Below are 23,507 nucleotides of genomic sequence, written 5' to 3'. Positions count from 1 at the left end.
CTGTCCACAGAGAGAAACACAGGACTCCAGAGAGTTAAACCACACCGATTCAGAGTCACTACTGCGACCTGTCCACAGAGAGAAACACAGGACTCCAGAGAGTTAAAGCAGACTGATTCAGTTACTATCGTGATCTGTCCACAGAGAGAACCACAGGACTCCAGAGAGTTAAAGCAGACCGATTCAGAGTCACTACTGCGACCTGTCCACAGAGAGAAACACAGGACTCCAGAGAGTTAAACCACACCGATTCAGAGTCACTACTGCGACCTGTCCACAGAGAGAAACACAGGACTCCAGAGAGTTAAAGCAGACCGATTCAGTTACTATCGTGATCTGTCCACAGAGAGAAACACAGGACTCCAGAGAGTTAAACCAGACCGATTCAGAGTCACTACTGCGACCTGTCCACAGAGAGAAACACAGGACTCCAGAGAGTTAAACCAGACCGATTCAGTTACTATCGTGATCTGTCCACAGAGAGAACCACAGGACTCCAGAGAGTTAAACCACACCGATTCAGAGTCACTACTGCGACCTGTCCACAGAGAGAAACACAGGACTCCAGAGAGTTAAACCACACCGATTCAGAGTCACTACTGCAACCTGTCCACAGAGAGAAACACAGGACTCCAGAGAGTTAAACCACACCGATTCAGTTACTATCGTGATCTGTCCACAGAGAGAACCACAGGACTCCAGAGAGTTAAAGCAGACCGATTCAGAGTCACAACCGCGACCGGTCCACAGAGAGAAACACAGGACTCCAGAGAGTTAAACCACACCGATTCAGAGTCACTACCGCGACCTGTCCACAGAGAGAAACACAGGACTCCAGAGAGTTAAACCAGACCGATTCAGAGTCACTACTGCGACCTGTCCACAGAGAGAAACACAGGACTCCAGAGAGTTAACACAGACCGATTCAGAGTCACTACTGCGACCTGTCCACAGAGAGAAACACAGGACTCCAGAGAGTTAAACCAGACCGATTCAGAGTCACTACTGCGACCTGTCCACAGAGAGAAACACAGGACTCCAGAGAGTTAAACCACACCGATTCAGAGTCACTACTGCGACCTGTCCACAGAGAGAAACACAGGACTCCAGAGAGTTAAACCACACCGATTCAGAGTCACTACTGCGACCTGTCCACAGAGAGAAACACAGGACTCCAGAGAGTTAAAGCAGACCGATTCAGTTACTATCGTGACCTGTCCACAGAGAGAAACACAGGACTCCAGAGAGTTAACACAGACCGATTCAGAGTCACTACTGCGACCTGTTCACAGAGAGAAACACAGGACTCCAGAGAGTTAACACAGACCGATTCAGAGTCACTACTGCAACCTGTCCACAGAGAGAACCACAGGACTCCAGAGAGTTAAGCAAACCCCAACCTGATTTTTTTTTTGTAATAGTAACATAACTGGTATCTGCCGGATACATGTAATTATACTAAGCTGGTTCACACATTTAAAGTAGAAATTAAACCACAGCAGCACTTGTAATATGTAGAAAGTGTATTGGTGCTTCGCAGATGTCATCATTTGTCGCAAATCCTCATCACTAAAAGTTTGCTGCCTGCCCAATTCCAGTGAAACGGCAAATAGTTAAATGGAGGAAGGTTTAAAATCCAGAAGTGGATAAGCACTGCAACACCTGATCTGAGGATGTATTTTTCAGTCATCTTCAAAAACTACATTTAGACTTAGAAATGAACGAACCATCGTATTACTTCCTGGAATTTGAACTCGCTGTGGTACTACTAACTTCAGTTGGTTAGCCAGGTATTATCAGTTTATATCCGTTACAGCACAAGGATTTTATTTTCCACGTTTAAAGCAATTTTACACCACATATAATTTGATTGTTTTCAATCAATTACACTTGGCTAACCCCAGCTGCAAAGTTCAGAATTTCTTTTCATAAAAACACATTCTCTTTTAAGATGTTTTCCAGATGTCCCGGATTTCTTTAGGATCAAGTGAAATAACTACCTGCCAAGGCTGGTTCCATGAAAAAAAAAAAAAATGATAGATTAACATCAATGATGCATATCTTCATATAACCATGAGATTAATGCTGCATCATCATACAGTATGTATAGCATCCTTTGCAGTCACAATCCTGGATAAAATCACAAGGAGAAAAAGGACTGATTTACTGTACTGTAAAATGCATTGGTCACATAATACAACTATCACATCCCACAATCAGTGGAGAGTTTAAGTTATCATAATACACAACAATCAAATTGATAAAAATTCAACATTTGTAATGCAACTGGGGATGACTGACTGAAAATACATCCAGTTTCTAAAAAAAAAAAAAGAAAAAAATACAAATATTTTATGGGTCCCTTACGGATCAACTGTGCTACTGTGTGTGCTGGACCAGCCGCTTTGCAGCACATTTAATTGAAGCTGCACAGAAATCATAAACTTAAAATTTTGCCAAGAGTCATGCCAAGTTTCTTGAATATGGAATCTTTAAAACACACACTTTTTTTGTTTTTAAATCAAAAGTTGTTTATAGTTTTCATAAGCCTTAGCTTACAGTTCAAGTTCTCATTTAATACACCAATTAATAAAGAAAACTATCTTTGTTACCGTTCTTTGTTATTGGTAAAGTAACCACGGACATTCCAGAATACTAAAAACACTAAATCCTCCATTACATGAATAATAAACTGGGTTTTTGCCATGTACATAATACATGTATTCTTTTCATCTTTGAAGAACATATGCTTGACTCTAGGTCACATCCTCTTGATTAGACACAGTTGTTAAGCATACACTGTACAAAAACAAAATGCTAGTACAAGAGATAAGGAATCTGAAAGCTGTTTGAAAAAGATTTAGCTTATTCTATTACCAGGGTATGCAGTATCTCTCCAGTCTAAAACAATGGGTTACAAGTTCATTGTTCATTTAGTGCAGTTTTTTTTCCCCTGATGAAGTTAACCGCCAGATGTTATCACAGCACATGTCTGCAATCTCCAGTTTTTCTCTATAAAACAGCTTCACTTAAAAGCATTCCCTTTAAAAAACCTGGTATAGAAAAAGGAAACCGATGCATAACTGTCAAGTACCCAGCAGATTTCTAGAGACCTCAGAAAATGAAACTACATTCAGATTACAATAAAGTAAAAGAATCGAGAGTTCTGCAGAGTAATGCTTTAGAATTATTGCATTGTAAATTAGCCGTAATATAAACTACAAATCTTACCTGATAATACTGTACATGTTTGCTATAAAACAACTGTCTTCTTTCAAAGCTGCACATGAGTGTATGGATTTATTTCAGTAGCTAGCATGTAACCCTTTAAGGGCACAATGACATTTTCCATGGTTTTGATCCACGAGAGTTACAGGTGAAGAGTAACAAAAGGCAAGATTGGATGTGAACACATCTCTTTTTACAGAGATCAGCCAAATGTCTTTGAACCTGATCATATGGTCTTATCATAACTAAGATTGTTCAAAACCTTAACTATTTAAAATCTTCCCAAGAACAGTAAACCAATAATGCTCTTTCAATTAAACACAGGTCTGGAAAGTGCTTATCTACCCAACTTTTGATCAAAGAAAGACTGTTGACAGCTTATCATACTCTCCCTGCTGGATGCCTGCGAAGCGAGTGCTAAATGTAGTTGTGCATTATAGTGTAGGCATGTTACTATGATCTCATGCACTAGGGAATCAAGGTAAAGTAGCCTTGCATCAGAGGTAGCGTTTCAGGAGACTGACTTATAATGAAAGCAGTGTGTTAGGACAAGGGCTGGTGCACTGGTTTGTGTTTCATTTCAGGCAGTCGCTTTAAATTCTAATTAATCCAGTAAGGTTTATAAAAATCAAATGTCTGCATTGTTTTCTGACATTTGGCTCCACACTGAAATGCTTAATGGAGGCACAAATATATTTAATATATTTTATCTATATTTAATTCTTTTTAGGTCTGCAGAAAATGTACTGGTCAGGTTTCTTGGTTTTTTTTGCAATATAATTTTGTAGTATCTTGGATTACATGATGTTAAAAAAAAGAAAAAATAGGTTTTTTTTTTGGTTTTTTTGTCTCAATCCTAAAAATGAGTATTAAAAAGAGCATGTTCTCATCACTGAATCAATTATTATTTTGGGGAACCGGGAAACAAAAAAGGTTGGGGATTGATTTTATACATGTCAAGGGTTCACCTCTATTGAAGCACCACAACAAAAACAAAATATAAAAAGACCTTTTATACCAAAACAAGACAACTGACTATTATGGAAGGGAGTGTGAATATAATCGCTAAAACCATGGCATTTCTTTAATAGTGGTGACTGATTTCCTTGGTATTTCCTTACCATTTCCTTTTTTCTATTACAGGGAGTACTGTGTGTTGTGCAGTTGTAAGAGAATTTGAGAAGCTTATTTCTTTCTTTCTTTACTTTTATTACTAATGATGGTTTGAATTAACAATGTAGAATTACTAACAAAAAATATATAGTTAAGCTTAACAGTTAATAAGAAAATACTGTAAGTAGAAGTTGCCTGGAGTTGATAAACAACTAAAAACAGATGTCTCAGATAACGGGAAAGTACTGAGAACGAACAGTTTGCGAAGGTTGATGTGACAGTTTGTGGGGCGTATACTGATGTTGTTTTGCATGCATGTATAAAAATGTTGTGTGAACTGTCTGCTGCGTTAGAGAATTTTGAAGTTCTCTCCAGCACTGTAACCTCGCTCTTGTGTGATTACAATAAAAGCAACCTCTGGTTTTGAAACTGGAACTTGGTGTGTGACATATCTCTATTCTTACAGATGGTGCCGAAGCCGTGGGACCTTACCTTTAACTGATACATATCCAAACAGAACACATCGAAGGGACTACCTTCGTGTTGGGGGACGCTGTGGCTACCCGCGTATCCTGACACGACACTGGGAGACGCCATGGGGGACTTCCTTAGCCTGTGGCAAGTGATCCAACAGGGTAGGACCGTTTTGAACTATTGATTCATTATCGGGGGCGTGTGCACACATGCTGTAGGATAACATTGTAAGAGGATTGGAGTGTGTCAGTCTATGTAAGTGTTCGGAACCAGTACCTTTAGATACTTATACTTTTGTTTTCGTGAGAACTAGTGATATGCCTAAGAGCACACCTAAAAAGAAAGTTACCCTGTCCTTACAGGTAGACAGGGAATATGGTGCTTGTAGTGCACCAAATGTTACAAACATTAAATCCCATGTTGGCCGAGATTGTGTGGCAAGTGCGAGGGGTGTGGGCCAAGTCTAAACAGGACTGTGGTCTAGTGAGTGGGGGGCTCATTAATGTTGAGGGAGACCCGAATAAAGCACAAAAGCAATACCCGGTTAAACCAGAGGTGGTGGCTGCGGTAGAGGCTATTGTAAAAGAGCTGGAAGCTCAAGGTGTGGTGAGACATAACTCGGCCACAAACTCGCCAGTGTGGCCCGTGAGAAAGCCTGACGGGTCATGGCAGTTGACCATTGATTATCAGCAGTTGAATAAAGTAATACCTAAAATGACGTCTCTAGTATCAGATCCCCACAAAATTGTTGATTAAATTGTTGAAGCTAGGGTGTTTTCTGTGTGGGCAGAGAGGGGAATGGAAACGGCATCTGGACAGCCGCTGAAACATCAGCAAACACTTAAGGATATTTGGAACAAAATTCTAATACATAAAAATCTTAAAACATCACTCTCAGTTGTCAAGGTTAAAAGGACACCAGAGCATTAACCCAAACTGGGAAGAAAGCCACAACGCTGTGGTTGACTTGCTCGCTAAGCGAGCAGCCACAGAGGGGGTGTTAGACACAAAAGCAGAAACAAACACAGACAACGCTGTAAAATGTTTATCTCGGTAGCAACAATAGTGGCATCCGCTAAAACAGACACACTGCAGAAGCTACAAATAACGTTGTGGCAGCCAGATGGAGAACTAAAACAAAACACAAATGTCACAGTACAGTAGGGATTGGTGATGCATGGGGACCAATGGGTCACACCGCAGCCGTTACAGAAAAAAAGTGATGCAGATGTATCACGAGGTCGGTCATAGTGGTGCTGAGACGACCACTGCGTTGGTGCAACTCCACTTTTGGTGGCAAGGTATGAAGAATGATATTTAACAGTAATGTAGTGAATGCATTGTATGCACAAGTGTAAATACCGGTAAAGGAGGTAAAGGTAAGATAGCTAGACCAGAATCCCCCAAGGGACCCTGGGAGCACATCCAAAATGACTACTGGACCATTGCCAATGGCAAAAGGAGAACTGCAATATTTACTAGTAATCATAGACAGGTTTAGTAAATGGGTAGAAGTATTTCCGACAAAGACTAATGACGCATTGACAGTAGCACGACTGCTATGGACCAAACTGTTGCCCACATTTTACAGGTAAAATTATGAAACACCTGTGCCAAATAACTGGAATGCCGCAGCGTTTTCATATTCCCCATCATCCCCGAGCTCCGGGATGGTGGAACGTATGAATCGCACGCTGAAAGAATCCATCACAAAAATGCTACTACAGAACAGCAAATATTGGCCAGAACAATTGCCAGTGGTTCTGATGAAATTAAGAGCCACACCCTCAAAAGCAACTGGGATCAGTCCATACACAATAATGGCTGGTAGGGTGATGCGATTACTAATGGACCTAGTAGGGTGTCCACCAATTGGACAAATGACAAAATTAACACAATAACAGTTCATGAAGGCCATGAGTGAACAGTTATAGGTTTTAAAACAAGATGCAATACTGCAACAGACAGTCAGACTTAAATAATGATAAACAATGGGAAAAGCATAACACTGAAGCTAAGTTTGAAATCAGTGAAGTTATGATTAAAAAACTTCGCAAAAAGCTCAGCTTTTGGACCACGATGGATGGACCCATATACAGTGATTGAAGTAATGGGACCGTGAATTCGGGTAAAAAGCAGGAAACAGGCATTAACTTGGTACCCTGTCTCACAGGCCAAGCGGTATGGACTAGCAAAAGTAAGAGTGGCTGGTATACAGCTGCCATTTAAAAACCTGAAAATAAGAGACATAACTGGTAACTAATTGTACTACATTTGTTCTTTGGCAGAAGCACCAGATCCAGAAGACATGAAAATAAACACATGATGACAACGCTATGGCTATGGTTTAGCTGGACCATAGTGATAGTAGCAGCCAGATGGGACCCTACGACCACCCCAATTACACAAACTGGGTGCATAAAGAAAGGACAATATGTGAAGCTAGCTGTAACAATAACATATCTTCTAGGATATTTTTAGGATACAAATACATGGATTGTATTATGATAACGTAACAATGGCATGGCCCCCACGAGAACCATCATATGGGTACATAAAGACAGCAACATTTTTGATTCCAGGGAGAGGGATACTAGTAACTGTCAAAAGGTGGTAACCCTAACAGGTTCAAATCACGGAAAGTGGTCCGGAATGGCATTTGGTAGAAATGGCTCACAATATGCAAGATACGATTATAAATATAACCTGACCACATGGGCAAACGAGGAAAAGCAGGCATGGGTATGGCAAAAAGAACTAGTAGAAAACTGCACATTAATACAATGTTCCGTACCACGTGAATCAATCAATCTTTATTTTATATAGCACCTTTCATAGTGGACCACCATCACAAAGCACTTTACAAGACAGATAACCTTGTAGATGTATGGTCACATAACTGCACATATAAAGAGGTGTTAAAAAATATAACGTTAACAACCTGTAATGACACCAAGCCTGATAGTTGTCCACCAACAAGACCACTCCCTGAAATGGGGATAGTTCTTGGCCCAGAAAAGAAAATAGTGCTTAATGCTAATTTAATGGTAATATAACAATATAACCTAACAAATGTAACAGCAATGTTTAATGAACATTGTAAGTCTTCCTCAAAAGTGGGAATGTGGTGACAGAAGAAATTACAAGCTATTATATGAGAATATAAAATCCTGACGCGCAGCAGGTACAGTATCAAGAAGCACCCCCAACTGGTAAACCCAAAAGTCAGGAGGGGACCTTTTGATGATATAGCAGGCTGGTTTGGGGCAGGTAACTCAGTTTTGAACTAAGCTGATATAGCTGAGCTGGGGTATTTAATGGCAGACATTGCCCATAGAGCAGGCAAAGGAATGCAACACTAAGATTCAGGAGTGTTATACTAACCAAGCTGTGACTCTACAGGGAAATGCAATAATGGCTGTACTATGAGGAGCACAGGAGGGGTTATATAACCTGAGTGAAAGGATTGGTTGTAAATTGTTTGCCAGAGATTTAATAATAGAAATACAATCAGAGATAATGGACATACGACTGGGGGAGGTACTGCGTAAAGCGCACGAAGAATTACAACAGCTAGCACTGTACCATGGTACTGCTGAACATGTGGTGGGGGCCCTAAAAGTAAGGGCACAAGAAAATGGGAAAGAATACCAAGGGGGCATTGGATTTGCCCTAGTTTCATATCTGACCCCTAGTAATGTAAATGAGGAAGCTCTGAAAATCAGACCAATTGGTAAAGTCCACAATCAAACAAACATTGTGTGGACCGCGGCAAACAATAGACCACAATGACACTCAGGTAGTCCATCACTCCTGTTGTTATGAGACACAATCCCATGTGGTTTGTACATGGAGTACCATTACAAAATTGCATGCAAATATATCCAATGAAATGGAGATATACCCACTAGAGCACACAGAACGCGTAGTTCAGGTGGGACAATATCATTGGTGCATAATATCTAATCATACCACTATGTTATATGACGACACCCTAGAATGCCAAGTGTCCCAAGGGTTCTGCTTTGCTCCAACACATACAGCATGACTAGGTAATATATACACACCGGCACCCGTCAGTCTAGACTTCCCGATAACAGCCTGGTAGAATGAAACGTATGAGGAACCAGAGAAAATCACACTTGCAAAAATGCATATACAAGTAAGGTAGCTATTGAGCAAAGCATCAATGAAAATAGACAAAAAGAGAGGTCAAATTGGCTCAGAAAGAGGCCACTGTTTTAAATAATATGCAAGGTTTGGTGGTGTGACAGCTTCATCTTGGTGGACATATGTTTTATTGATATTTTGATACTAACTTCTTTGATATCATTATGGAACTATGTACAGTGCTTCTGGTGGCATAAGTTGAAGAAAATTGCTGCCTACACACAGTACACTGAGAGAGACGACGACGAGGAAGAAAAGGAGAATGATAAACAACCAGTGTGGTGTTAATGTACAAAGTACCATACCACCAAAGGGGGGCTGCAAGAGAGAATTTGAGAAGTTTACTTCTTTCTTTCATTACTTTTATTACTAATGATGGTTTGAATTAATGTATAATTACTAACAAAATGTAGTTAAGCTTAACAGTTAATATGAGTATGCATGTTAGATTAAGAAAATACTGTAAGCAGAAGTCGCCTGGAGTTGATAAACAGCTAAAAAACAGATGTCTCAAGAGAGAACAGACTGCAAGAAGTGGGTGGAGGCTAGCAGATAACGGGAAAGTTCTGAGAACAAACAGTTTGTGAAGGTTGATGAGACAGTTTGTGGGGCGTATACTGATGTTGTTTTGCATGCATGTATAAAAATGTTGTGTGAACTCTGCTGTGTTAGATGATTTTGAAGTTCTCTCCAATGCTGTAACCTCGCTCTTGTGTGATTACAATAAAAGCAACCTCTGGTTTTGAAACTGGAACTTGGTGTGTGACCTATCTCTTTTCTTACACAGTATTGTCACGAGTGACCCTAAAACCTGTCTTCCCTTGTACAAGGTGTCAGCACCTTTTTTGAGTGAAAGGTGTATGCAGCAGAGATGGGTGGCTCTTTGATAAACAGCTTAATTTATTTGAAGCCTTCCCACTGATGATGGAAATGAGAGTGTAGAGATGGGAACCCAGCTAACAAGATTTCAGTTTTTTGCAGGTATCAGGCTTTTAAAGACTGTCACCCACACCTGTGCTGGTTTTGACAGACTCACTGAGAGCAGAAACTAACCCAAGACTGTCACCAATACTGAAAGCAGGCTGATCTTTGGGATACAAATTGAACATTTGTGAAACTGCATGTGTGTTAAAATGCTGTAATAACTGTACTGTGTTTTAAAGAATATAAAGCCAGCAGAAATACTAAATAAATTGTTAAAACACACTGTTAAAAAAAAGTATAATGTACTCTGCATTAGTTTATGAGAATATTGTAGGATTCTATATACCTGTTTATTCTAGTATAACACAATAAATTATTATTATAGAAATCTTTATAAGTCTGAGTAAAGAAGGAGCTAGGTTGGGGTCGAGCTAACCAGAAATACCTGAGAAATGAGCTAAACTCTCATTAACTGAGAACTACCATTGCCAAAAGGCTTATAGCCTTGATAGAAAACGCAGAAGTGAGCATTTCACTAATTAAATTAGAAAAGTTTTTAGGTAGTGCAAAAGAAAAAGCAACCCTTTTGACAGTATTATATTTGAAACGAAAAAAGCCACAGTGTTTTATTTAAGTTTTGCTGTGACAGAAAACAGAAGTATTTACTACAGGGAAACTGTTAAATTTAAAAGTGAAACAATTTAATACAAAGCTGTAACCTAGTTTACTAACTTGGGCACATAATAATAATAATAAATAATAATAATAATAATAATAATCATCTTTATTTTTATATAGCGCCTTTCATAGTGGACCACCATCACAAAGCGCTTTACAAGATACGAGACTAGGGTGTGTGAACTATGCATCAGTTGCAGAGTTACTTACAACAACGTCTCACCCGAAAGACTGAGCACAAGGAGATTAAGTGACTTGCTCAGGGTCACACATTGAGTCAGTGGCTGAGCTGGGATTTGAACCAGGGACCTCCTGGTTACAAGCCCATTTCTTTAACCACTGGACCACACAGCCTCCTCCACATGCATAAAGCTACAGGCTTTTTGTCAGTGAATTTACTGCAGGGTACCCCTCAACTCTGCTTGCCCGAGTGAAGCAATATTGGGGCATTTAAAGTTGGTTTGCTGGTCAGTTGCGTCTCCTATCAAGACCATTGCCTATGTATAAAGCGTTATACTAACAAAACTCTAGTTAAACAGGTTTTAAACTAAACACAGAGCCTCTATAAGAATACCTCTATGAATACAAGACCATATAGTGTAAACTGGATTTAACCCTTTGCGGTCCATTGTCGGACCTGGTCCGACATTGCAATTATTCCTAGCCAGTCCATTGTTGGACCCTGTCCGACATCATCAAAAAAACGCAAAAAACGGGTTTCTAGTCGTTTTTTCTCCGGAAAAAGCCGAGAAAACCATTCAATGGCTGAGTGGGAGCGACAGGAGCCGAGACAAGCCGAAAAAAAAAAAAAAAGAAAAAGGCGTATCTCATGAATAGTCATACCTGCCCCTTGGCATCTCATATGGGCGGTCATAAGGAAACAAGCTGTCTGATACTGCATCAGCGCACAGAGACTATCACGGACATTTGCAGAGCTTTTTTGAGATGTTATAGTAATAAAATAATGACTTGAATTGCATTATTGAGGAGTTTGGTGATAAAACGAGTGATCAGGAGATGATTGATCGGTATGTACGACTATTATTATTATTATTATTATTATTATTATTATTATTATTATTTATTTCTTGGCATATGTGAAAGCGATAGCGAACGAAAGGGTGGGGCGGGGCTGGAGATGCCTAGTGAGTGCTTTGTTGATATGCAGGGCCTTTTAAACCCATTTGACTGTGAAAAAAAATACTTTTAAACAGCACGTCTAAAATTAACTGCATGTGTGAAAATAAATTGGACCTGATGCGCACTTAATAAATGGACTGCAAAGGGTTAATAATTTTAGTATACAGTAGACCTACTGAAGAAAATAATTTTGTAACCTCGCCTTTACCTGCTTGTAGCAAAGCGGTGCTGAGCATGGAAAGTGCTTTTTGGCAACTGAAGCAAGATTCATGGATTGTCAGCTGTTTAAATTCAAGGTCTCTGTAATGAATGATTTTTTAAAAGGAACTAACAAGAAGTACAAGAAAAACTAAGTTACTGTCCATTACTTCATTATATTACAAGAAAATACTGAGAGCTTATTTATAAAAAAAATTAGGATGTAAGCTTTTTTCTTATCTGTAGAGATACCGGTCCGAGCAGTTTATTAAACTGCAATGGATTTGGAAAGTCCTTACAGTAGAGTTTCTTATTAATTAAAAGAGAACCAGTTAGAAAGTAGGCCCCCTCGAACTCTCATCTACAAGCTGTCTAATGACAGCTGAAGCAGGGGATTTTAGATAGAGAGGAGCCAAGTCCATTCAATACACACTTGTAAATAAGAAACAAGTTTATTAAATACACACTGCAAACAGTTTTTACGTTGAGAATGACATATATTTTAGACCAAGGCTGGAATAACTGGTGTTATTTATTAAAAACCATCTCTCTATATACACTTATATCTTAATAAATAAGAAGGACACCAGGAAAATGCACCAGGAAAATGTTATCAATATTACTTTACATATTTTAGAGATTAGAAAAGGTGGCAGACATGAGATCATATCCAATTAATTTTAAAGGAGTTACCGGCACTTTTGAAATATATTGTTCACTTAAAATATGAGTTGTAAAACAAACAAAATAATTACGGTAGATATAATTGGGTCTTCTGATGCACGAAGTGGAGAAAAAAACTATATAAAAAAGTTGAGGCAAGACTTTAGTCAAGCATCACTCGACTTGCTACAAGTTGTGTGGTCCATGCTCTGAGGATCTCTGAAAAAGCTGGTTGCTGTTTGGTCATATTCAGAAATCTGTCTTTGAAGACAACTCTTGTTTTTACGTTGTATTCTACAACTACATTTCCATATAGTGGAAGTTAAGAACAATTTTGAATGTATATCTCATTTATTTATATTGATGCATTGCTATAAAGGTATAGGAATTATATTTTAGCTATGGACAGTGATATATTGTATGTTTTAGGATTCAGCGGTGGGCGTTTTAGCTTTTTGCATGGCTAGCCTAAGGGCTAAGCATATGATAACCACACTTGTATTGCTCTATTGACGTATTAATTCTGTTAAACCTGTAAAGGCACTGGAAATGCCCAGATTAACCATTAGCAGGGATCCAAAGTGGCCTGCAACCACTCGATCCATTATTAAGCATAAGGAGTACTAATACTGCTCTTAACTTCAAATTAAATGAGTGTGTGCTTTTCTTGATTATTAAAAGTTGTCTGGATACATTACATGCCCAGTGCACGAACAATCCACTACAGGAGTCCAAAACATCTCTGTCCTCCTTAAACATCTCCACTGAGCAATAAAAGGAGTAGGTGGAATCTGACAGTATACTGTAGCTATATATGGAAGTTAGCTAAAATGAATGTGGTGGTGGTGGTGGTGGTGGGCCCCCCCCCCCCCCCCACTGAATCCAGAATAAATGGCCTTCAGTTAATGGCAAGACTGTTGTCATAAAAGATGTGCCCATAGTGTTACCATTTTACCTCCCAAGGTTTGCTGTCTAATTTACTGTTTTGTTGTCTTTGCTGAACACTGGATATCTGCCAATCCCAGTATTCGAATGACATTTCTTATCTAAAACATGGCTAAACCATGAACACACCAGACTATCACGTTTCAAAGCTTTTGTCAATAGCTAGAACCAATTGTCTTGTTTTGATATAAAAGGTCTTTATATTCATGTTTGGTAATCACAATGTATATATTGTTCTAATAAAATTCCTAAAAAAATATATTCAGCAACATTGTTTTGTGTCAAAATGCTGATGTATCTGACAAAAAACCCAGACACAAACCTTAACTTCAATTGAAATGTATCTGCTGTAAGTGACAAGTATTAAAATTCCTGTTTTTTTTTTTTTTTAAATTCAGGCATTTGTATAGCGCTTTTCACATGCCTATCTGTGCCCAGACTTCAAATGTGCAACAATGCAGCACAGAACGGGTAAACAGTGGAATCCCCTGGGGTGAACCCTGCCGGCACTCACCATCGCTGCTGCCCAGGATCACCACATCGGGAGAGGGAGTATGATGCGAGCGTGAGCCGAATGAATCCAGGCTGTCGAAGGAGTCGTCTCTGCCGTGCCGGGGTGGCGAGAGGGAGTCGCTGCGTTCAGAGTCCCAGCAGTCTATGTAGCCGCTGTCACGAATGCTGTGTTTGGGGCTCTCTAGGTCTTCAGCCTCCTAACAGTGTCAAAAACAAAAACTAAAAATTACAAACACTGTAAAAAAGTACAGATTTATACTTTCATATTCAACACTATATCAAGTGCGTATGGAAGCAAATACAGTGGCACTATGGCATGGAACAATTCTTGACAAAAGTATCCAGGATAACAAAATACATTGACCAGAAAGATATCCAGTAAATATAATCCTAGTAACAGTGGAAAAAGTGAATTTCTTATTCAAATAATAATAAAGAAATCTGATAAACAGTGACAACATGAATGAAATAAAGCCAGCAATACTGTAATATCCAAAGGGAAAGAGTGGATATACAACAGCATTTCCCAAACAAATCCATACAACAAGCTGTACAAATACAATTCTAATAACCAATTCCAGAAAACATGCCTCACCAACTACCTGTTTACGAATCATGGTGTGAACTGTACACAGCTGCACTGATTGAGAAGCAACAATTCAGCTCAAGGTATTCAGTTTATAGGTAATTCATTTCATTTTCTGGATGAAACCATTCCACACAGGTCCCAGTCTTTTTTTCCCCCTCTTTCTCCCAGACTAGCAGCTCCCACTCCGTTACAGGATTCAATGCCCTGGGTCTATTGGGTTATAATGAGCCAGTGTGTCCATTAGCCTCCCTCCACCTTCGACAGACATTCCTGTTATGAAAGAAGAATCTCTTCTGCGAGGCAATCAGCAATGAAAAAATATGCAAAAATGCTTTTCCTGATCCTCAGAGGAAACTCAGCCCAGTCCTGTCTCCTTGCCAGCTCTTGGCTCTGGAGGATACGAAGGCACTTGTAGCTGACCCACATGGTCAGAGCACAGAGAACAATGGCTGTCTTTGACAACTCTGTGATTAGGAATTCTTTCCAGTGCAAGAATCCCATACTAACACATGAATCCCTAGCTCAGCAAAAAGGTCAGTGGAAGGCATCCTAGCCACACTGCTATAATAAATCCCTTGTATAAATGTACGTTTTAACATTAGTTACAATAGCAAATAAATAAATAACAAAAAATAACTGCAGTTGTTCCAAAAAAATTGTATCTACAGTACATGTCTAAAAGCAAATCAGGAGACAGGTTTATGGATAACATTTTAACATGACATTTGTATTGGTGTACCAGTACCTTATGCTTTTATTGCACAGGTTGGTATTGTCAAAGTATACGTCAGGGAGTGTAATTTCTATGCCATAAAAAGGTTATACAGCAATATTAAACAGCGTTGTTATTACCGAAACCTCTATTGCATGACTATTTACTGATAAAAAAAGCAGAACTGATAGATTTTCTTAAAAGGCTTTGTGTTCCATAGTACAATTGTTTTTATTTAAGAGTATCATTTCCTTATTACCAGAGGTACCTGGTAAACTAAACTCAGATACAAGACACTAAATTCATTCAGTGTGTCATTCATTTGTTTGTTGTTACTTGAACAGTGTATTAACCAAGTTTTGTAGCGGAGGGTTTCAGATGATTGGCCAATATCTTTTGGTATGCTATGGAATCCATTTTAGCATGTATTGGCACTAAATGCCCTGTGCCATTAGAGGAAAAACAGCCCCATAGAAGGATATTACCACCTCCATGCTTGATAGGAATGGTGTTCTTTTCATTGTACGCCTCGCCAGCTTTCTCCAAACGCAACAACCTCCATAAAACCTTTGACCAGAACTCATATCCATCATTCAAATGCTGTTTTGCAAACTTTAAGCAATTTTCCTTCTGACGTTTACCTTACAGTGGCTTTTTCCTTGGCCTGTGACCATTGAGACCTTCACCATGCAATACTCGATCTATGGTTGAAATGGAAACCCCAGGCCCACTTGCCGCCAATTCACTTTAAATATCTTTGGCAGTCAATCTCGGATTGTTATTAACCTTCCTACGTCTTAGTTGGTACTTATCTTGGCGAGAGCCAAGTTCAAATCAGCATGAAGTTTTAACATCTACTCTCATGTAATGGAAATCATGAAGATCTGGATACATCCAGTGACTGCTGTGAATAGTGCAGCTGGCAACAAGGGAAAGACCTTGTGACAGCCTGGAGAGACAGCTGATAGGAGGAAAGAGACCCCATTGGGGCTGGCAAGGGTTAGCTACCCTTGTCGGCAGTATCCAGCTCTGTGTTTACAGGATGATGGAGACACCCGCCCAATGCTTCTAAGAAATTAAGAGAAAAATACCCCTAGAGTGTGCGAGAGCAGGGGCGGAAGATGACTCAACGTTGGACAACACGGTTAACGACTTAGGAATGGAAACGGATACGAGTATGGAGAGTACTTCACAAAAGACTAGTTCAAGATCTGCAGTTAGCAAAGACATGGAACTCCAGGTTTGTGTCTGCGGCTGGAGCAAGGCGACAACGGTCAGGGGTATGAAGATTCATAAAGGGAGAATTAAATGCTTGAGAGAGAAGGGACAAGGGCCTCGCATTGATCAGTACTTCTTACGAAGTCAGTCGAATGAAATCCAGCAACAGGAAGCAAACCACAGTTTGCAGAATATCAGCACCCGTCATAGATGTGAGGAGGACTTGCATGGACACAGTTAGTGATGAACCTAATGATCCTTGTGAACCCGGTCAGACAAACCAGCATAAGAGAGAAAAGAACCTCAACGGGCACAAGCCTGGAGTTAAATGGCCAAGAGCTTGTGAGAAAACTGCATGGGACACAGTAAACACGGATCTCTGCTTTGCATTGGAAATGTTAATTGGAACAGTTGAAAAGAAACTGGATAAATTTGGGGACATCATCTACGCATATGGAAGCGAGAGGTTTGGAGTTGAAAAAAGGAAGGAAAAAGTACAAACTATTCCTGGAAAGTCTAGACGGCAGCAGGAGATTGAACGCTTAGTTAGAGAAAGGAGACAGCTGAGGAAGCAATGAAGAAGAGCAGAACAAAGTCAGAAGGAGGGACTCAATCTCTTACAAAGGGTCATAAAAGATAAGCTTGCAACATTGCGCAGAGCTGAGCGCTTACGGAAATGCTACAAAAAGAAGGAACGTGAGAGAACTAACTTTTATAAAGACCCATTCAAATTTGTAAATAAGTTATTCACCAGTGAGAAGAATGGCACTCTAAAAGCATCTAAGTTTGAGCTGGAGAGATATTTGGAGGAAACACATACAGATTCAAAAAGGCAGGAGCCTATGTCAATTCCGTCAGACATCCCACCTATCAATCCACCAGAATACCAAATGGAGGACTGTGCACCTAAGTGAAAAGAAGTAGAGCAAGCTGTGAAAAAAGCAAGGGCGTCATCATCTCCAGGGCCTAATGGAGTTCCGTACAGAGTGTACAAGAGTGCTTCAGGAGTTCTATGAATCCTGTGGAAATTGATGAAAGTGGCATGGGAAAAACAGGTTGTACAAAGAGCATGGCGCCGAGCAGGTGGAGTCTTTATACCTAAAGAAAAATATTCTACAAGCATCAGTCAGTTTCGCCCTATTTCCCCATTAAACATAGAAGGCAAAATTTTCTTCAGCATTATTGCTCAGAGATTGTCAACTTACCTATTAAAGAACTGCTTCATTAACACTTCAATACAAAAAGCGGGCATTCCAGGTTTCCCAGGATGCTTAGAACACATCAATGGGCACGAATGCAATTCAAGCCCACTAAATCAAGCAGCATCTCTATAATTAAAGTTAAAGTAGTAGATAAAACATTCATTAATGGTGATGCAATACCAACAGTGTCTGAGAAGCCAGTGAAGAGTCTTGGGAGATTGTACGACCGGGATCTAAAGGACACAGTTCGTGTGGGAGAAGTTAGACAACAAGCAGTGGAAGGGTTGAAGAGCATAGACAGCTGCGCTCTACCAGGTAAACTAAAACTCTGGTGCTTTCAGTTTGGTCTACTGCCGAGGTTGCTGTGGCCACTGACTGTGTACGAGGTTTCTTTGACAACAGTAGAGAAGCTGGAAGCTTTAATCAGTTCACACATCAGGAAATAGTTGGGAGTTCCACGCTGCCTCAGCAGAGTGGGACTTTATGGTAAAGGAATACTGCAGCTACCTGTCTCCGCTCTAACCGAGGAGTTTAAGTGCGCCATGGTTCGAATGGAAATGACATTAGTAGAGTCACGCGACAAATGCGTAAGGGAGGCAGCACCTGTGTTGAAAACTGGAAGAAAGTGGGCGGCAAAGAAAGCTGTGGAGGATGCAAAAGCTGCCCTTAGAATTGGTGATATCATGGGGCAAGTTCAGCATGGAAGAGGGGGCCTTGGTCTCAGTTCAGCTCCTCCTACATGGCACAAGGCAGCCCCAGCTCAACGGAGAAAGCTGGTAGTCAACAAGGTGCAAAAGCAGGAGGAGAGGATGAGGTGTATAAAGGCCATTTCCCAGGCCAAGCAGGGAGAATGGATGAGATGGGAGAGTGTGGGAAAACGCAAGGTTGGCTGGCAAGACCTATGGTCAATGGAACAGATCAGTTTCCTCATCAGGTCAACATATGATGTTCTCCCATCACCAAAGAACCTAAACCTCTGGGTAGGAGAGGATCCCTCATGTCCTTTGTGTTCATCACCTGCAACATTAAGGCACATTTTGACAGGATGTAAGGTGGCTCTTAGCCAAGGACGGTTTACTTGGCTCCATGACCAGGTGCTGCGATGTTTGGCATTAGCATTAGAAGACAAGTGTAACATGACCAATAAGTAGCCACCTGTTCCATCAAAACATTACACACAAAAGACAACATTCCTCTGCCCAGGAGAGCAACCACCAAAAAAAGGTGTTAAAACCAATCCTCGCCCAGGACAAATGGAAGCTGCTAGAGACTGGAAAATGCTGGCAGATGTTAGTCAATGGCTTATTTTTCCACCTGAGATTGCCACCACTAACCTTCGACCAGATATTGTCTTGTGGTCTGGATCAGCACGCCTTGTTCACCTGATAGAGTTAACAGTGCCATGGGAGGATGCTGTAGATGAGGCGTATGAGAGGAAGAAACTGCGGTATGTTCAACTAGCCAGGATGGAGAGTCCGGGTTTACCCAGTGGAGGTGGGATGTCGAGGATTTGTGGCACACTCTACAACCCGGTTTCTCAGAGACGTCGGATTCAGTGGCCAAGAGTTGCGTCACACAGTGAAGAACTTATCTGAAGCAACAGAGAGTTGCAGCAACTGGCTGTGGTTGAGACGGAAAGATTCTGCCTGGGGATCTCAAGCACAATAGAAAGAAAGAAACGCTGATGTATGCGTAAGTAAGCTGGGCTGAGTTGAGTGGGGGACGGAGGGGGGTGATGCTGGGACGCCAGAATCATCGTCGAGCCCTCTTGAGGTGTCATGAGCTAGTCGACGAAACACCGAGGATGGAAGGTGCCCACTTGAAGACCCCAGAGATGTACCCTACTTAGTTCAATCCAGACTGTTGTCATGCTGATGCGCTGGAGAGACCGCACTATGGTTGATCCCCGGAGCCAGCATCGCAGCCGTTGTGTGTGCTGATGCGCTAGGGAGGCAATAAGCTGATCCCTGGAGCCAGCATTACACTTCAGCCATCAACACCAGACAGAAGGATATCTACATCATCATATGGAAGGAAGCGCAAATGGATGGAGACACATATGGATCACATTAGTTGACTGTGAAGCTACGTCTTAGTTGATGCTTATCTTGGCGAGAGCCAAGTTCTAATCAGCATGAAGTTTTAACATCTACTCTCATGTAATGGAAATCATAATAATCACAATTCTTCTACTTGTTCTTGGTGAAAGAACCTTCTTTCTTACAGACCGTGAGAGCGTTGTGACAGTACCATGAGTCTAGTACTTCTTGATAATAGAAACAATAGCTGAAATTGGCCTTGCAAGAAACACATGCATTAAACCCAGGCATGGCAAGTAGTGCAGAGCACACAGCAGTAGTGTCAGAGCACACAGCAGTAGTGTCAGAGCACACAGTAGTAGTGTGCACTTTGTACCAACACTCTGTGCACTCTTCGCCGACACTCGGCACCAGGACGGTGCACTCTGCGCACTTTGTTTTACCCGCTTTTTCTCCCAATTTGATATATACAATTAAGCTCAGCTCACCACTACCACCCCTGCGCTGACTCGGGTTTTCAATAAAAGTAAGAGTTTATTCACAGTAGCTTTATGGTTGTATTAATGACTCTGTGGCATCTCTCTTGCCATTCTGTTTTGAGGCACTCATTTCTTAGAACTAATGCTCTCATTTCTCTTGTTCCGGAGATACACTCATACCTAGAAGCCCCGCAGCAGTCTTTCTGACGGCTGTATTCAAAACACTGTAAATAGTATAATGAAAGGAGAAAAAGTCGGATGTAATTAGTTTTCTTTTTATTGAGTACGTCACAAATACCTGAACATTTATTTTACAGATCAAAATGTAAATAAACATCTGAACAGACATCGGTTTACACATACACATTTATAAAACTGAAACGATAGCAATACATTTTTTAACTTTAACAGCAATCGGATTATTATCAGATGAGCAAAAGCAACTGAACAGCATAGATAAATAAGAGAAAACATTTTACAGAAGCACACAGCACAAGAAGTTATAAAAAAAAGACTACATTTATTTTTCTTTGTTCTGACAAAAGGTTATTCCTTTACCTTGTGTCTATAATGTGCTTCTCCACGCCACCTTTCTGCACAGGGCACAGCTGTCCAAAGTTTTATTTTTTATTGCACTTGCCAACCTAGCATTGGCGTCTCTTGTGGCTCTCAGCGGGGTTGCCAGCTTCAGCTGTGGGTACACGCTTGGCAGTCTCCCTCTGTTCCAAATGCTTCTTGTGAAGTTCCTGTGCTAACTGTAAAATATATTCTCTCCTTGGTAAATTCTTCTCCGTGCATTCTTTGCAAAGTACCCAGGAGTTGATGGCTGCTAGGTCCAATGCATTGTAAAACACCTGAACAGACCACCGTCGGGAGCCAGCTTTCACTGAATACTTCCGTGCCATCTGATCCAAACATCAATTTCATATATTGTTGTGTTGTAAAACTCCACTGTCTCTGGTATTTATTTTCACTAGTCCCGATGCTAATTGACTGACCAAAGCAGCACAGCTGGCAAGCAGTGGCCAGCCTTCAAAAGGCTGAATGAAAAACAACAGACTGTCAGTCATTCACTCAGGCAGAGAGTAGAAACTATTCTGATTGCAGCTAAACACATTGCGGACTGGTAAATAAAAATAATAAAAGCAGAATACCGTTCTGTATAATCAAACAATACAATTGTTTTCTGTGTGGCTGTCAATTTGACTGCTCCTGGGTCTTTTAGGTATAAATGCATATTTCAGGCACATGTTATTCTTTTTTGTAGTGACAGTATTTATAAACTGATAACAGAATAAGGTATATTTTGATTTCAACTTCACAAAAAAAAAAAAAAAAACAAACAAGCAGTTCAATCTTACAATCACTGCATTTCTGACTGCTGTCAAAAATCATATCATGATTTAAGTAGTTTGTACTACTTACATAGTGTATATAAAATCACATCTACCAGCTATACACCGTAGGGCCTGCCTTATAAGACATTCACTATAATACGCCACTTTCTGTGAAAGTAAAATTAAACTCAAAGGCTTAAAAGCGAGTATGGGTTTTTTTGTTTTACTTTTTATGTAACAAACAGTTTCCCTTTACAAAAAAATGGTGCAAATTGCATTTTGGTTTAAAGACTTTAAAATATGTCCCTTTGTTTACTGCGTTTATAACCACAACTCCAAAATGTATGTCAGTACAGCAGTCAAAGCCTTAACTAAAACATGCTGTCTATTCTTTTACGATCTAAATTGGAAAGACCACTGCGGACATGCCCTGTGTAAAAACACGGAGCGAAATCACAAACAGGAATACCTTGCGCATCTGTGACAGCAGTCCCTCAAACTCCTTCAGGTTCAGTGTCGCCCCGCTATATGAAGCACAGCTATTGGCAGCTTTCCCTAGCCAGTATATAGTGATCAACACCTGAGGGGAAATCAAAACAGATTAATGAAAGGCTGTTTGAAATGGGCATAGAATTCTGTCATAAAACCAAGTTAATGCTACTGTAAGCAAGACCTGTGAACCGTTTCTGTATGGAAGTTTTATACTGAAATTAATATTCTGTTGTCTTAGTGAGCCAACCAGCATGGCTCAGTTCAAAGGTCAGTTAACTATTATTTTTATTACCGTTAAAACTTACCCAGATAAAAACTTAAATTGCATTCCAATTGTACAATTACACAACAAATGGTTGTAGGTTCACACTTGGGGATCATATCAATTTACTTTTACTGGGACATTCTGTATTCTGGAAAAACAGTATTTTTTTTTTTTTTTTTTCACATTTCATCTGTAATCTTGTTTTTTCTTAAGAAATATGTTTTGAATGGGATTGGCAATTTATGAAGGGACGATTATCAAAATGATGTACAGTTGTTCAGGATGAGGCTGCCAAAGCTCACAAATATGAAGAGTTCAGTCAAAGTTCCAACATATCTGGCTCACTGTGCTAAAGCAGGCTTTTTATTGTATTTTCCTTTTTTTCTGCGGTTTGACATTCAAGTCATTTTTCTTTTACCGCTCCTTGGCTAACGTCTCATATTAGCCTGTAAATTATGTCTGTATTTACTTACTTTCTTTCGGTCATTGCCTCATTGATCTTATTTCCCAACTGGTGTAGCATTCTTTTTTTTTTTTTTTTTGGTGAATTGGCAGCTCAGCACATTACTGAAGGGAGACCCACAATGTTTTTTTTTTAAATTTAAAAACTATATATATATTTCTAGTTTATTGGGCCACCGGCTGCCTTTACAAAAAACAGACAAGAATGAAAAAATGATTACTTACATTTTTCAGTTTTCGACAGCAGTCAGACCCCCTGGGAAAGAGTAAAAAACACAGTTCTTGGTTATGGGTCTGTTACTGCTTGTCTGCAGCAAAACTAAGGAACAGGCAAGTATTACTTAGTATTCTAGTCTTAAAAACTGGTTTCATATCCATTAAAACTTTCTGCCAGTCCACAATTACTTGTTTGGACTTTTAAAAATAGAAAGTTTCAGGCAATACTGATCACAAATAAAGCCAAGAATGTGCAGTTATTCATACAAGCTGGTTTATCTGTTTTTACCAATTCACTGAACCCAGGATTACAAAACAACAGTAAACCTGTATCTTTTTAGAAATCTTCTTTTAGAAAAAGAAGCTCTTTTGCCTTAGAATATATTCTTCACCTTTCAACTCAGCGAGATGTCAGTGCAATTCCAAACAGAAGTTCTGAAGTGAATGTCT

At 40.0% G+C, this 23,507-nt stretch overlaps 1 protein-coding gene across 8 annotated transcripts in view; it reads right to left on the bottom strand.

Annotated features, from left to right (window-relative positions):
• limch1a (LIM and calponin homology domains 1a) overlaps positions 1-23,507 on the bottom strand; it is a 159,345-nt gene that overhangs the window by 39,203 nt on the left and 96,635 nt on the right. For all 8 annotated transcript variants that reach the window (XM_059032646.1, XM_059032647.1, XM_059032649.1 and 5 more), the window contains 3 exons: positions 23,067-23,097; positions 22,092-22,202; positions 14,048-14,243 (listed from right to left, as the gene is read on the bottom strand). In XM_059032646.1, the coding sequence (XP_058888629.1) occupies positions 14,048-14,243; positions 22,092-22,202; positions 23,067-23,097 (338 nt within the window). The remainder of the gene's footprint in view (positions 1-14,047; positions 14,244-22,091; positions 22,203-23,066; positions 23,098-23,507) is intronic.

Source organism: Acipenser ruthenus, chromosome 1, assembly GCF_902713425.1.
Source record: "Acipenser ruthenus chromosome 1, fAciRut3.2 maternal haplotype, whole genome shotgun sequence".
Classification (NCBI taxonomy): Eukaryota; Metazoa; Chordata; class Actinopteri; order Acipenseriformes; family Acipenseridae; genus Acipenser; species Acipenser ruthenus.
Note: the sequence above shows the minus strand (reverse complement) of the source record. Positions and strands in the feature narration are given on the sequence as shown.